General features: G+C 43.6%; 1 protein-coding gene across 1 annotated transcript in view; it reads left to right on the plus strand.

The window, feature by feature from the left end:
* The window catches only part of tmem8b (transmembrane protein 8B), a 230,241-nt gene that overhangs the window by 120,481 nt on the left and 92,834 nt on the right, over nucleotides 1–16,926 (plus strand). The window contains exons 4-5 of the mRNA XM_077231543.1: nucleotides 3,391–3,524; nucleotides 5,563–5,831. Coding sequence (XP_077087658.1) covers nucleotides 3,391–3,524; nucleotides 5,563–5,831 — 403 coding nt within the window. The remainder of the gene's footprint in view (nucleotides 1–3,390; nucleotides 3,525–5,562; nucleotides 5,832–16,926) is intronic.

Genomic DNA, 16,926 nt, shown 5'->3' on the forward strand with positions numbered 1-16,926 from the left:
TATAGGCCTACATATACACTGTATACTAGAGCAATAGTAAGATTATGCCAGCATGCTAAACATAGCCATGGCCAATGGGCAACTGCAGTCTACGAAAAATATTAAGCTTTTTGTAATAAGAAAATAAAAGGATTATTAAAGCCATCATTGAATTGCTCTTTGCCTGTCCATGTAAATGTCTCACTTATTACCTAAGAGACATTGAGACTATCTTATTTCTGGTGTATGGTTGCCGAAGTGATTTACAGAAATGAATGAGTCTTCTAATCAAGCTGAGAGCGAATTAGACCTCGATAATGCTGCAGAGATAATGAGCGACACATGACTTTACCGTCTATGTAATGACACCTGCCCAGTGGTGCAAATCCACCAAATAGATCTTAATGAAATGAGAATGTGTTCTGCCGCCATTACAACAAATACCTCTAGTGTGTCAAGGCTATTTATGAACTGAAGGTTCAGAGATGTTAGGAGATTAGGTTCAGCATTAGAGCAAATGATGAAAAGTATGTGGATTTGATTTACTGCTGCTTCTGAAAATATTGATATTGATGTTTGCTCTCATAATGAAAGCTGCAAAGAATAAATGGTGGATGATTTGCTTACTTTTTAAATGGGAAGCCGTCAGTGGCCAGGGAGTCAGTCGCTTCTAAGGTGTCCCGTTGTCAAAACTGCTCGAGTGCACTGAAACGTACAATCCTTGAAAATTACAAAAATGCTTTGGGTGCTCATTACATTTACTTCAGAAATGTCTTCTTAAGTCTCGCAAGAGTAATTATATGAAGACAAAATCTAAATTTTCCATTTATAAAAGAGTAAATGTCTATCATCTCTAATGTGCATGATGCATAAAAAAAACTGACTTTTTTTATTAAATACATTTTTGGTAACAGTGTAAAAGTCTTTACCATAATCCTTGCTGAATATAAGGTATTTATAAAAAATGTAAAAAATTCTTACTGACCTCAAACTTTTGAATGGTAGTGTACATACATCTGTTTTTCTTAACCAAAAAAAAAATGCAGGGCAAGTTCTTATGAACGCTTATTTCACTGCAGTTTTCAACAGCTACTCTACAATGAAAATGCACGATGATTTATTTTACAGTGATGTTACCAGCTATGTTTTAATTCACAATGCCATAATCATGTAAGTGTTTAGTGGATGAAAGTCTTTGTTAATTTCACAATTATATGTTCATGATATACTATTTCACATCATGGGGAATTTTGAAAGTGGAATGAAGCACAGACACATTTGTTGTTGTTGAGGCTTTCTTGAAGACTTTTTTTAAATTCTCATGTCTTTATAAATTAAGGAATATCTAAATATAGGATGACTATAGGAAGTGAAACCCACAGCATAATTAATCACAATCCACTGCAAGCCAATTAGCTCTTTCCGTTGCCCCGCCCCCTCTCTTCAGTATTGCAAGTTGCGTCACTCGGTTATTGTTCAACTGCATTGAACTGACAGATGAGGCAGCAAACTCTCTCTCTCCCTACCTTATAAAGTAATAACATGGCTGACTGACCTTAACAGGAAGTCAGCAGTGATATGCAGTTGACATTCGACAGCGCTGTGCATATAGAAAAAGCCAGTGAAAATGACCCCACGTCTCTGGCTGTTGTCCAGTACAAACGACAGAAAAAGAGGAATGTGCACTCGGGAAAGATAATGTATTCTTTTAGCATGATTCCTAGATATTTAAAACCTGTATGTTCGGTGTGATTGTGTTTCTCTGTGAAGATGGTAAGAAAAGGGTTGGCCGAGAGGGGAGGAGGGGTTGTACTACGCCTTTCGACAATGATGAATGTGTTTAGGGCAGAAGTACCTGCGTGAGAGAAGCCGAGGTTTCCATGATGAAATGCTGCATTGTAATTTGCCACCTTGTAATTTGTAAATTCTCCCACCTCCTCTTCATCTTTTATCCCTCTACCTCCCTTTTCTTCATGCAATTGCACTGTGAAAACTGTCTGGGAATCTATAAAACTCATCGGATCTTTAATTAGAGCTAACACCACCGCATCTATCCTATGCTGAAATCATTGTGGTTTTTACAGTTACGAATCTCTTGATAATACTACCAACCTGATTCTGTAAAAATGAAAACAAAACTGTACAGTTTTTAGTAGTCAGTTGTAAAGCTGTACATTCACTGTAGATATCCGTGACATCCAATTCATTGTTTGGGGTCAATAAGATTTATGTATTTTTTTTTTTTAAATAAGTCTCTTTTTCTCACAGAGGCAGCATTTATTTGATCAGAAATACAGAACAAACAGTAATATTGTGATATTATTATAACTTAAAATAACTTTTTTCTATTTTAATATATTAAAATATAATTTATTCCTTTGATGAAAGGCTGAATTTTCACCATCATTACTCCAGGCTTTAGTGTCACATTATCCTTCAGAAATCATTCTAAAATACTGTTATTCCTAAATATTACTCCTAATTATTATCAATGCAAACAACAATTGTGCTGCCTAATATTTTTGTGGAAACTGTGATACATTTGTTTCAAGATTCTTTGACAATTCAAAAAATAAAAACAACAGAATTTATTTGAAATAGAAATGTCTTTACTGTCACTTTGACCAATTTAATGTGTCCTTGCAAAATAAATGTATTTATTTATTTTTATTTATTTATAAAAAGTTAGATTTCCAGTTGTTGTTTACACAGGTGCTGGATTTTAGACATTACACTTTCAACAAGCAACCAATTTTTTTTGACACATCGTTTTATGTCTGGCATAATCCGATTCGGCAAAATAAAAGCATCAGATTTCCCCTGAGCTCTATATTATTATTATAAAAAAATGTGTCCATGCATTTTTAATTCCCAACACTTCTTTATATTCTCAGAAAAAGAAAGCATTTCTGCCACTTTAAGATTAATTATATGTTGTATTCCTCATTTTTAAGTCACTTTGCATAAAAGTGTCTTCTATATGCAAATGTAGAGGAGAATTAATAAATGCAAGCTATTGGTTGGATATTCCACTTGTTTAGCATCAGTAAAAATGGCAGACAGTTCAAAATCATTTATCTGAATTATTCACCAAGTGGAGAAACGACAATAGTGTTTGATCTTTTTCTTTAGAGTCTAAGGTGGGAGTTGTTGTGCAGTTGGGCATGAGAAATATCACACAGCAAATCATCAGAAGCGATTCAAATGCAATGACAGTTTCCCTCCATTTGAAGTGATCATAAGTCTCAGTGGGAGTTGCCTTCCTTCCACTGGCATTTCCATATCATGATATGCATGTACACATGTTTTGTTGTGATACTGTATTTCATGGCTCAGTCTATTGAAGATGGATACTGGGTGGATTTAGCATGTAACTAATCCATTTCCTGTTTGTTTCACTTTTTTGTGCAGGGTCTTCATGAGGAATGTCAGTACCTCTTTCAACCTCAGCTCATTGTTCAGAGGCTCATTGGCATTTCAGTCCTGTATCCTGGTTACTTTATTGACCAGATGATTCCTCTTCACAATAGATCTGTACTCTACAAGTGAGTGACTAATTTTAAATGACACACACACACACACACACACACACACACACACACACACACACACACACACACACACACACACACACACACACACACACACACACACACACACACACACACACACACACACACACACACACACACTCACACACACACACACACACACACACACACACACACACACACACACACACACACACACACACACACACACACACACACACACACACACTCACACACACACACATTTATGGGGACTTTCCATAGATGTATTGATTTTTGTACTGCACAAACTGTATATTATATCCCATTAAACTAAACCTACCCATCACACAAAACTTTCTGCATTTTTACATTTTCAAAAAATATCACTTAGTATGATTTATAAGCTATTTTCCTCATGGGGACCAAAACATGTCCCCACAAGGACAAGGATTCCGGATATTGCCGTCTTTCAAATAAATGTGTTCATCAGAGAATCCTGATTTTTTTTTTTCTCTAAGCATCACAACTGTTTTCAACATTTATAATAATAAGAATTGTTTCTTGAGCAACAAATATGCATATTAGAATGATTTCTGAAGGACCATGTGACTGAAGACTGGAGTAATGATGTGGAAATTTCAGCTTTGACATCACTGGAAACACATTACATTTTAAATATTAAAATAGAAAATGGTTATTTTAAATTGAAATAATATGCCCAATATTACTGTATTTTTGATCAAATAAATGCAAAATCTTACTGGGCCCAAACTCTTGAAAAGTGGCATAATAACTCTACAAACATATGAATAAAACTATTATTTTAAGATGTGAACATTTCTTTATTGATGCCTTTGCAGACTTCCTTTCCTTATTAGACACTCAAACGCACACACCGTGCATTTCTCTCACCTTCCCTCTGCCTCTTTCTGCTCACAACACTTTACCATTCCACACACATCTTTCTCTCAAGCTTCCCTCCATTTCAGGCTTCTACTCTCATTAGGTTCAGATATTAAAGCTCTCCTCTCAATTAGCAAATAAAGTCTTTCTAAATGAAAAAGAGGAAAATGGAGGAGGGAGAGGTGATGAAATGCATTCATAAACACCAGGGTACACAGAAAAGACCTTGAACACTGGACATTATGAAGATGGGCTTTTTGTATCATTAAAAGCTGGTTTCCTGTGGACATTTCAGAAGGACAGTAAATTGCATATTGTGAGACTTGAACATTAGCTGTTTAATGGATGTCTGGATCTTAGTATACACTATTGTATAGTATATAGTGTATGCAGAAATAGGAATCATCTTATACAGTGTGTAATGAAATCCAGTGGACTGTCCTTAATATGAACATTAAACATAGCTCTCGTCATTCAGACTGACAAAGATTAAATTAAGTTTTTATAAGAATCTGTATTATTCAAACTAGGACATACTATTTAATCAGTTGTGAAATGCAAAACAATGCTGCATAAAATTGAACGAAGTGATAAATTAACCATGCAATAAATTATTTTTTTAAGGTTTTAACTTCAAGGCAAATTTCAAAGATCAAGTTTATGTTCCAAGACGCTTTTTCCTAAAGCAATCCAGCGGATCTGTAAACAAATTGTGTTCTGTTTGATTGAGCAGTTGGTGTGCTGTTCAAATCGTTAATTATCAAAAACCAACAGGAAAAAGCCAATTGCGTCATGGCCTAAAATGTAGATATTAATTATTTATTCTAATTTCACGGTTGTTCTCAATCTCTGTTCAATTGAAAAGGGTAACTTGCATTAGCTTCCTGATTAATTGTTATTGATGTAGAAAATTAAGACCAAGCGAAATCACTTGACTGTTCTATGGATTGTCAACAAGTTTGTTGAAATGTGCTGAAGTTTAAAGGTCTCCTGAGAGTCAAAAAACACACTCCCATTCAAATGTTTCCTTGGCATTTCAATAAACGTACTAATTTTGTTCAGTGCAGTCTCTGTAGACAATGTCAGCTACAGTCAGTGTAGCTTTAAAGCAGATGTCCTCTACCTTTCTCTTCTTTGTACCTGGCAGAGTGTTCATCCCAAACTACATCTCTCGGGTGAAGGTACAGCTTGTGGACTGCAATACAAAGAACAGGAGCGGGGAGAGCTGTCCGGTTCTGCTGAAGATCCGCTCGAGGGCCCCACCGGTGCATAACTCCAGCGCAATGGACTGCAGAGAGAACGTTCCCTGTGAGCTAGATGTCCCACTGCCATCCTGGGAGCAGTGGTATTATATTTTGGTGGAGCGTTACCTCAGTAGCTCAGATGTCTACTTTCGTATTGGTGTTCAGGTTAAAGGTAAGAACTTGTTTTAAAGAGGCCATCACATGCCCTTTTACAAAGTCTTGATTTAGTTTTTGGGGTCTACTAGGTTTTCATGTTTGAATGTTCAAAAAACCTTTTCACATACCTCTCTTCCCAGTCGGCTGGATCAGTACCTTGTGATTGGTCAACCGAAATGTCACACCCCTTACAATAACCGCGAGTTTCAGCACACTTCTCAACCCCCTACAATGCTAGTGCGAGTGGATATGCGACTAAATAATGTCGATCATTAGCCATTGGGTAATAAATTCTTAGATTTTACTGGCCAGTGTGTGTGTGTGTGTGTGTGTGTGTTAGAAGTATAAGTTTAGCATAGATATATTTTCACTCGCTCAACACTCTGACTGAGCGCTTGAGAGTTTCGCTCTTCATGAAGCAATCTGTAGTATTTCAGCACAATGGATGTGCAGGATACCTGTATTTGACGTACCATAAACACTAGTGTGAATGCGCACAATTCGCCGCTGTTTTGCTAAGAGTGCTGTGTTTCTCACACACACGCAAAGAGAAAGAGCGAGAGTCTTACACACCACGCAGAATCGATGGAGTTCATTTGGAATTATTCAGCTTTTAAGAACAAGCTGAAGATATGCCAGTTTCTCTGGTAGTGGGCGGAACTAATGGCAATCTCATTGGCTGGCTGTCATCTATTACATTCCCTGTTTTGATTTCTGCAAATCAGCTTGAGCGAATGCTGACAACGTGATTAATTTATCATGAACCCAGCAGCCCATCAATCCTAAGTGCGTTGTTTATTGTTATAATTACTTTTATCTATTACTGTGGTATCTTATAATTGATGCATTTATACTTACTAGTACTGTACATATTTTAGGGGCCACAATGTGTATAATTTATTATTATTATTATTATTATTATTTTACCATATTACTTTCATCATATATTAAACTGGTGGAATTTATGGGCAGGAATTCTTATTGTAATGAACCAACAATACAGTAGAATCAATATTCTGGATTCTGACATGTCTTTAACCATAGGCTTTCTACCCGTAACATGAAATCACACTATATGAATAGGTACACTTGGTACCATAATTTATTAGGAAGGTGGCTTTTGGTTGCAACAATCCCTGCAGATTTTGGTGGAAATATTTTAGTGCAGCACAAATGAGATGGCAACAGCTTGATGGTTTGATCAGGGCTTCATTAATTCTTTATTAAGTTTCGACAGTACAAATGTTACAGGCATATGGCTCCAAGTCATTGTTTGGTTTCAGAATTGCAATGAATTGCATTTGGGCATATTTTGAATGTATTCAGACTTCACTGCTAGAAGGGTTTTTACAAAGGCAGGTGTTCTCATGGCCCTGGTGGGGTTGGAAAATTAAAGTGTATTTAGAGAGACAGGCTTTGTTATGAATCTCTGTGACAAATTAGAACCTCAGTGGGCTCAGATGAGGACCCTGTCATGGATTGGAACCTCCGCCTTTTTTCTGCCTGATGTTACAATGAAGTGTTGATGAATTCCATACTTTTACGTGTCTTGAGTCATTGTGATAAATATGGCAATTGGGCTGCTCGCAAAGTGTGAAATAGATGGGGAACTCAATTCAGTCACATGGACCGTATCATTGCAGCATCGGGAAGTTGCATGCTCACCTTAAAAGACTCGCTTTGAGTCAAATTTACTCTTTCTGCTTAAATCTGTACATTATATTTCTAATTACACAGCTATATTGTATGGTACACTGATGAGCCAAAACATTATAACCAGTCACAGGTGAAGCGAATATCGTTGATCATCTCCTTACTAGGCCACATATTAAGGTCTGGGTAGATTAGAAGGTTAGCAATCAATCAGCTCTCGTAATCAATGTATTGGATGCAGGAGAAATGGGCAGGAATAAAGATCTGAGTGGCTTTGACAAGGGCCAAATTGTTATGGCAAGACGATGGAGCAAGACTTGTGGGTTGCTTCCAGTCAGCAGTGGTGAGAATTTACCAACAGTAGTCCAAAGAAGGACAAACCACAAACCAACAACAGGGTGTTGGGCGTCCAAGGCTCATCGATGCACGAGGCAGGTGGTCATAATGTTTTGGCTCATCCGTGTATGTTCATACGACCTGCTTTTGTCAGAATGTCTGATTGGATCTCAATTTTTAGGGCACTTAAATATTGTTTACTATATTACAACTTAAAGTAACTTTAAAAAAAATAATTTTATTTCCCCCCTCACAGGAGTGACACTTTTAGCAAAAATCCCCCACTCTGCTTGTATAAAATCTACCATGTTCGCTCATTTTGTCTGAGGTTTCCTCTGTTGCCCCATTTTTCCTTCGCTTCCTGTGGTGCAGCAGAATCCCTGCCTTTGTTACAGCCTTGATGCCAAGGGATGTTGGCGCTGATGGCTCGGTAAGAGGGGATGAAGAGGAGGGCCATTGATGTTCAATGAGGCTGAACAGTCTCAGACCAGCTTAGATAAAGCACTCACAGGGGGAAACAATTGGCCATGATGAGACGGTGTACCTGCGGAGAGCATTATCTGTGTGCGTGAGGAGCTGAAAAAGGAAAAACCTGTATAGCAAGGAGTTATTGCAGTGACGTTCTGTCACATTCAAGGCTGAGAGTCAATTTTGTCACCTCAGACTATTTGCTGCATTTATAAAGGAGGAACAAAATCTTTTTTGCTCAATGAATTTGGGGAGTCAAAAGATTACAGCATTACAATAGATTAAAAGATCATGATTTCAGCCTTTTGGCTGAATATTTGCAAGTAATCTCACATTATCGCATTCCTTTTTAATGCATTCAGTCCTCTTTTCATGAAATAAATCAACTTAATAAGTACCTAAGATTTTTACTACTAGCCTACAGCAGTCCATGGGAGGTTTTGGCATTAACAGTGTTTTTGCAAATATTTCATATTTGTTGTTGATGATTAAATTCTTACGTGCAAAGACCTACAGTTGAATATACATTTGTTAAAAGTAAAACGATAGTCAGTACATGTAAAGTGAGACACTTTCTGATATTTTGTCCATGGCTTTGTTTTTGAAACATGAATCAAAAGGACACATCAATGTAATTGCATACTAATTTCAGATTAATGCCGATTTATAGTAATGGAAGCGTATACGCAAAATGATGGGTGATTATGTTTAAGTGTCCTGCTATACCTTTGTTCACCCATTATTAGTACCACTTATTATGTAATTGTGGCTAATCTAGTGACCCGACCGCACTGCAATCAAGGTAATGTTAGATATAATCTAACACTGTCATTCGTTTCCCCTCTGTGCTATTTTTCACCATTTATGATGGTCCATACCCTGTATCATATGACCTTGTAGTGTCACCTGTGTCTGAAGATTTTGGTCAGCGCTTCTGTCAACCTTAATTCAATTATTCTGAACCCAGCTCCCCTTACCTTGATCAATTTCACTGAACAGCAGATATTGGCCGGCTGCCATCTCTCTCCCATCTTCCAAGCCGGCCTGACTCTTCATGTCCTTCCTTTGCTGTCTCTCTACACCATTCAGTTCCCTTTCAGTCGATAACGTCGGACGTAGTCGACGCGACTGAAATGGGATCACGCTAGGGAGCCTATCATCTTCGAGTACTATTGAACGAGCCAATGTAATTGGCGTGCGTGATTCGCATCACACACTCCGCCCCCGCGGCGCGGGTATAAATACGGAAGTGGATGCACGCACTAGTTGCCTTTCGCTTCGGAGCCGATCGTTTGATGTCTCTGAGAGTGCTGTTGTCTACAACGAGCGAGTGTGTCGGTGTTCTTCAGGAAGACTCTCCCAGTGCTGGTGTTCTACAGCGCGAGTGCAGCGGTGATCGCGAGCTTTGAGCTCTCAACTGCTGTTTTAACAGCAACAAATTTCTAAATGTTTGTGTGTGTTGATGACTGGTTAGAGGGCGGAAAAGTGAGTGCTTCACTGTTTCAGTTCTCTGTTCAGTGTTGCCGCGGTCATTTCCCTGTGTGCTCCGGCACTGGTGACGGTCCTATTTTCTGAAAGAGCAACACGGGTGCGTTTGCGTCTTTTTCAAGATGTCATTCCGCCCGTGCGTTTCTGGGTGCGGTCGTTCCCTGTCTCTCTCTGATGGTCACAACTGTTGTGTCACGTGTTTGGCTTACAGCACGCTGAGACAGCTTTTGTGGACAGCTCATGTTTTCACTGTGGGAACATGACTGTCGCAGTGTTGAGGGCGAGACTCGCCTTCGTTCGCGGAGAGCGAGTCCCCATTACCATGCCCCACCCTCGGGTGCTGTGTGGGATGGGTGACCGGAGGATAGTGTTGGATGTCCCGCCCGGTAACCATTCCCTGTGGGCTCCTCACTCCTCCCTTCCACTGCAACCACTGGAGCCTCCGGTGTTTTCTGCTGGTCCATCTGTAATGGGTGGGCCAGCGGTTTCACTCGGGGCTCCCCTGGAGGACAGGACGCCGATTGCAGCATCAGAGGGTGAGCTGACTTCTGGAGATGATGACTCGGCTGCATTGTCTCCCTCCGGGAGTTCAATGTTGCCCGAGCCGGATCCAGAATTATCAGCTATGCTGAAACGGGCCGCCGAGGCTGCCGGGCTCGAGTGGAACCTCCACCGTGTCCCGTTCAGTCTCGGTTGGAATCTGGAGTTTGGTATCTTGGGGCGGGCCGCGCTGGTTCTCAGCTCGCCGCCCCAGTGCCTTTCTTTCCCGAAATGCATGGAGAGCTTATCAGGTGGTGAACAGCATCTTTCTCTGCCAGAAACTGCCTGAATAGCTTTTCCCCCTCATTACCCTTGATGGAGGAACGGTGAAGGGTTGCGAGGTGTCCCTCCATTGGAGCGGTCTGTCGACACAGGTGCACCTGTGTCCGGCGGCCGCTGCCTTTTGGGGGGATCCTCGTCTCCCCCCTAAGGCCTGTGAGTTTCGTCCGTTCCGACGGGCAGAGCTTACAAAGCCTGTGGGCAAGCCCCTTCCTCTTGCGTGCCATGGCGTTGCTGCAGGCTAGGGCACCCATGGCATGCACGAGGGTAATCCAGACCGTGCGCTCATAGGTGAGCACCGCACTGCATCCGACCTCACCCTCCGGGGTACGGGTGTCGTAGCGTGCGTGATCGGTCTGGCGATGTCCACCTTGGTGGTCCAGTAGCGCCTTCGTTGGCTCAGCCTGGTTGGTATGGCGGATGCGGACAAGGTTCGGTTCCTGGTCTCCCCAATTTCCCAGGTTGGGCTGGTCGGCGACGCGGTGGAGAACTGCATCAAACAGTTCTCTGCCGCTCAAGCGCAGACGGAGGTCATCCGGCACATCCTGCCCCGGTGGCCAGCTGCTGCCTCCACCCGCCGCCGGTGGCAGCTCCTCCGCCTGCTCGTCGCCGTGGGCGTTCTCCGGCCGCCGCTCCTGCTGGCCCTCCGCAGCAGCCTCCACCCAGGCCTCAGCAGGGAGCCGGCCGCAGTAGAGACGCCCAGCCCGCTCCAGGCGCTGCCAAGCCAGGTGGCAAGCGACAGCGAAAGCATTCCGGAGCGGGCCGCCCAGGAATGGATGAGATGCTCTTGGAGTGGCACGATCACTCCCTCCCCCCGGGTGAGGGCCGGGTGGAGCCTTTGTTTGTGTGTGTGTCTGTTCCGCCGCTGGCTCCCTAAAAAAAAAAAAAAAAAAAAGCGGAGCAAGCGGTACCCACACTTCAAAGAGAGAGCAATTTCATCTGTTCCTGGGTCCCAAGAGGGCCAGTCTGGCGGGTGTGACCCTGTATAGCCTTACACCCCTCAGCTCCCCCTTGGTCGCCAGCAGGCAGCTTGGTGCGTTCGAGGACCCGGTCATCCGCCTTCTCACGCGCCCCCTGCCGCTTGTGGAGACAGGTAAGTGTTGCACAGCACACTAACACCACTCTCTCTACTTTGCTGCCCCACCTCAGGCTCGGCTACCCCGCTCAAGTCAGTGATAGTCATCACATTAGGTGTTGAGCAGACGTGCTCCTGAAAATTCAGTGATATTCATCACACCGAGTGTTGAGCAGTGCTCCTGACTTGTGCGTGCTTATCTTATCCTGCTGGCGAAGGATTTGATATAGCCGCTCCTCCAGCCGGTACGAAGGCCAGTTGTAAACTCGTTCTTCGTGCTACTAGGTGGTGGGTCGTGACCATCTTGGCCCAAGATTGGTCTGCAGCTTTGACCTGAAAGACATGTGCTTCAGATCTCTACCTCCCGCACCGCAGGCCATCCTGTGTGTTGCGTCTAAGGGTGGAGTATCAGTACAGTGTCCTTCCCCTCGAGTGCTCCAGAGCCCGTTGGGTCTTCAGGTCAACTGGAAGAGAGTAATCTCGCCCACGGGCTGAGTATCTCTTTTCTAGTTTTGGAGAGGTACTCGGTCCAACATGTCTCTCCAATGAGAATGTGTTCAGCTGGTGTTGAAGTGAGAAAGGGTCCCACTGAAAGAACTTTCAGAGGCTCCTGGGGTATATGGTAGTCGCAGCCTTTGGCTCCCTCCATATGTGACCGCTTCAGCGCTAGCTTCACGATCGAGTCCCGAGGTGACCGTGGCAGAGCAGCTCACCCTGTGTGACTATAGTTCATCCCGGTCTGCTGCCAAACCCTCTTCAACAGAGCGGCCATGTACAAAGGGCGTGTTTTAACGGGGGCCTGGGCGACCCCCGACTACACGGGCATTCGTGCCTCGAGTTGTTAGACATTGCGACCGTTGCGCAAGCTTCCCTTGCATGTCACAAACTCACCCGTCACCTCCTCCTTGGAGTCAGACGCTTCTGAGGGCGCCTTATTCCACTCCTCCTGCTTACTCAATCGTGCCGCCATCGAGCCTCACGACAGTTATAGCCAGGGCAAGTGGAGACTCCATCCCCTGGGTCCGGCTGGGTCATGACCATTCCGGGGCCGCTCAGTTGCCCCCCCGGTTTTATTTTTCCGCCAGTGTTTGGGTAAACCGAGCGGACTACCCTTGGACAAACACTGGGACTCAGCGGCCCCAGGGGCCCGCAGAAATGCGTTTAACCCCAGTGAGCCTTCTAAAAAGTGACTGCGACTCATGGTCGCCTTGCGCCTGCAAGTCAGTGAAATCATCACTCTTCATGTTGAGCAGATTTGCTCCTGAAACTCAGTGAAGTTCATCGCACTCTGGTGTTGAGCAGCAATGCTCCTGTAGCTCAGTGAGTCCATCACAGGTAGCTCAGTGAATTCATCACACGCAGTGCTGAGCAGAAATGCTCCTGGTGCTCAGTGAAGTTCCTCGCACTCAAGTGTTGAGCAGAAATGCTCCTGAAGCTCAGTGAGTTTATCACACTCAGGTGTTGAGCAGTAATGCTCCTGAAGCTCAGTGAACTTGTCACACTCAAGTGCTGAGCAGAAATGCTCCTGTCGCTCAGTGAGGTTCTTCGTACTCAAGTGTTGAGCAGAAATGCTCCTGAAGCTCGGTGAGTTTATCACACTCAGGTGTTGAGCAGGAATGCTCCTGAAGCTCAGTGAACTTGTCACACCCAAGTGCTGAGCAGAAAATGCTCCTGAAGCCCAGTGATCTTCACATGTTGTGTTGAGCAATGCTCCTGTCTTTTGCGCCCGTCACTTGCACCTACGTGCCATGTCAGGAGAGGAACAGGTCTTCATAGTTGCCCCTCATTGGCCCAACTAGACCTGGTTCCCTTCAACAGCCTTCCTGACTTCCCCTGGATTCGGGGACGGGGCACGATGGCACACGCGTTCTTCCCCCGGAGATTCCGGGCGGTCTTACATCCGAACGCGGAGGTTCAGGTGGCTATCACAAGAACATGTGTTAGTTACCATCACTTCTGCGAGCACCCCCTAGAATTGGGTAGCGTGCTTACGCCTTTAGAAGTGGAACCTAGTCGTTGAGTGCGTCTTCTCCCCTGAGGAGATCCTGAAAGCTTTCGATCACTTCGGTGCTCTCTTTCCTGCAAAATGGGTTGCAGTAGGCTGTTTTCCTAAATCACCCTCAAAATGATGTTGCCTCGGTGTTTAAACGACGCTCATCGTGTTGCAGAAGTATGCAGAAGCACGTTCTGATCGTCAGGTTCCTGAGGAGCAAGGTCTTGTAAATCCTTGTGTCCCTCTTTATCCTCTTGGGCCTTGTCCCTGGTGCGACTGCACTGCAGAGACCGCCCCTGAGCCACTGCAGGTAGTGAGTTAAAAATTCTGTTATATCAGTTCTCCTGCTCGCGTGGTCTCTACTAGAGGGTAGGGACTTGCTCGCTTTCGGTCAACGTATTGTGCCTGGAGTCTGGGCCGGCTAACTCTCACAAGCTGAGATCCCGGCTCGGATTGTGCCCAAGGTTCCTACCTCTCCCGTAATAGGAGCAGGTGGTGAGCCTGCAAGCGCTGCCCTGGAGGAGGCAGATCCAGCCCTGGCTTCTCTGTCCGATTCGCTTGGACGTGTACAGAATGCAAGTCATAGACCTCAGACCAGCTCTTCAAATATCTGTGGAATTCAGCAGAGAGGGAAGGCTGTTTCCATGCAAAGTTGCACTTAGTGCTTGCCTTCATTTCGGCAAAGATCCGAGATGCAACATGTCCACTTAGGTGTTGAGCTCCTCTATGATGAGTGTAAAGTGCTCCGCCTGGGCGTTGACGATATACTTTGCTAAACAGATTCTAGAGTTGGGGGCTGGACGACACCTAGTTGAACCGCTGCTTCCCGTGGGCTCCCTTCTCATGAAGCCAGTTTCACCGTGAGCCCGGTTCAAGTGTCGGCTTGCTGCGCCATTCCCCTCCTATGGACTGGATACGTGCGCCTTTCTACTCCAGTTGAGTTCCCTTAAAATTGAACCCTGTTGAGTTCCTCCACACCCCTCTGACGTCGGACGTGCGGAACGTCTGGTGTTAGGCCTACCACTCGTAAGCAGTGTGGAACCTGTGTTAGGCTGGGTCCATATGTTGCGGTCCCTTCGGTGACCCCATATGTGTATTCTTCCACGATACGGCTCCCTGCGGTGAGCCCGTGTCTTCCCTCGGCAGAGTCTCTCTGCCGTCACTGTCCGGTGTGTCTCCCCCCGTCTTAGGCTGGAGCCACCCCAGTGACATTCCATATGTTAGACTGCCCGGTTTCCGCCCAGTTCATATGTGTATTCTCCACATTTCCTCCCTCGGGTTGGATGTGGCTTCCGCAGCGTCCCTTCCTTCCACGTACGGGGAACGCTTTCCCAGTGGTCCTGTAGGAACAGCAGTGACTTCCCTGGCCTAAGCCCTGTCCTTCCCCGCCTTAAGTTTGCGGGGGCATCAGGAGGCTTTGGTTTAGGCACTGGAAGGTGGCAGCGTTAGTGGCGTGTTCAATGGTTGATCCCATTTCAGTCGCGTCGACTACGTCCGACGTTATCGACTGAAAGGGAACGTCCTGGTTGCGTATGCAACCCACCGTTCCCTGAAGGAGGGAACGGAGGACGTAGTCCCCTTGCCACTACCGCTGGACCACCGCTGACCCCGGGTTACTCTCGGCTCCTCAGCGAAAAGCAACTAGTGCGTGCATCCACTTCCGTATTTATACCCGCGCCGCGGGGGCGGAGTGTGTGATGCGAATCACGCACGCCAATTACATTGGCTCGTTCAATAGTACTCGAAGATGATAGGCTCCCTAGCGTGATCCCATTTCAGTCGCGTCGACTACGTCCTCCGTTCCCTCCTTCAGGGAACGGTGGGTTGCATACGCAACCAGGACGTTCTCTTGATGGTCTTAATGGGGAGAACAGACCATTTGTAAATTTAACAAGAACCAAGTTGCTGTGTGCATAGAATCCATTTCCTCTCAGCTATTTTCACAACAAACTTGTTGGGTGAAACAAATGTCAAACCCACAGAAAAACTAAAATGATTAAAATTCAGATTTTATTTGATGCTCTGATGAACTAAACTACTGCTACATCACAGCCTAAAAGATCATGAAATTACCAGTAGATGTTTTAAAATTTGCTTGCAAAGTTTCAAACATTATTATAGTCATGTGAAATTTGACAATGTATATGTTTCAGTAGGCACTGCATATTAGTATTATCATGACTGGTCAGGTCTTCTCTGCATGAGATACAGTGATCCAGATTAAGATTCAAAGGTTTTTTTTATTTGTCACATACTCAAACAAGAAGCGCAGTGAAATGTTTTTATGACGTACTGTACTTCTGTGCTCAATTGAATAATAAAAAAAAATACTATAATACAATACAATTAAGTTATTTATCAATTCACAATACAGTGAATATTTAATCTGAGTGAATCATGTCCAGAACAAACATGTTTATTATTTTTTTTAGATATATTGTTGTAGCCTGTTCTAGTACGTCTGCTAAATAAAGACATGCTATGGATGTTCAGTTGATTTCTTAGATCAGGGGAGTCAAACACATGATACGTCTAGGATCAAACTGCTGGATGATTTGAGAAAAAAATATTTTTTAAATTATGCTTAAAACATTCCCATTCACTTGTTTCAATAATAGCATTCATTCATACTCTTGTAAATTAGATTTAGTAAATGCCATGTGCTCACTTTTATTTTACACCAAGTTCTGAGGCTTATAACAGTCTTCAACATGTTCCTCTAATTATTTTCTTGAAGAATAGCGATACGTTGTTGAATTCAGTTACATAAAACATAGATTGGTCTCATTTGAATCTGATAAGTAAGACTGATTACCTCTTGGCTAAATGCTGGTCTGGTATTTTTTCATGCAACTGACCCCTGGACTTTATACACCAAGGTTTTACAAATATAAAAATCAACCTCCTTCAATCCAATCTGGATAATACAAATTCAGAACTTTACAAAAATGTCAATCCTTAAAAAGTTTGACACCTCATTGATTTTTTTTAACTCCACCTAACTCCACCTAAACACCAATACTATGCACAGAATGTTTACCTTGTACCTTAAAAGTAGATTTACTGCTCTGGGGTACTAATATGCACATTCTAGCAGTAGATTGCCCAAAGTTGTCCTTTTAAGTGTATTGCTCCAGCTGTTGTACCCCAGTACAATTTTAGTTTGCAGTAAAGCCAGATTTTGTGCAGTATTGCAGCTCATGGCACTGCAGTTTGGGCCTGATTTTTTTCCTTCTTTTTCCCCCCGTAGTTTTACTTTCCTTGTTGCCATTGGTAACA

This window comes from Siphateles boraxobius, unplaced genomic scaffold, assembly GCF_051911475.1.
Source record: "Siphateles boraxobius isolate OS27281-9 unplaced genomic scaffold, OSU_SipBor_1 16, whole genome shotgun sequence".
Lineage (NCBI taxonomy): Eukaryota > Metazoa > Chordata > Actinopteri > Cypriniformes > Leuciscidae > Siphateles > Siphateles boraxobius.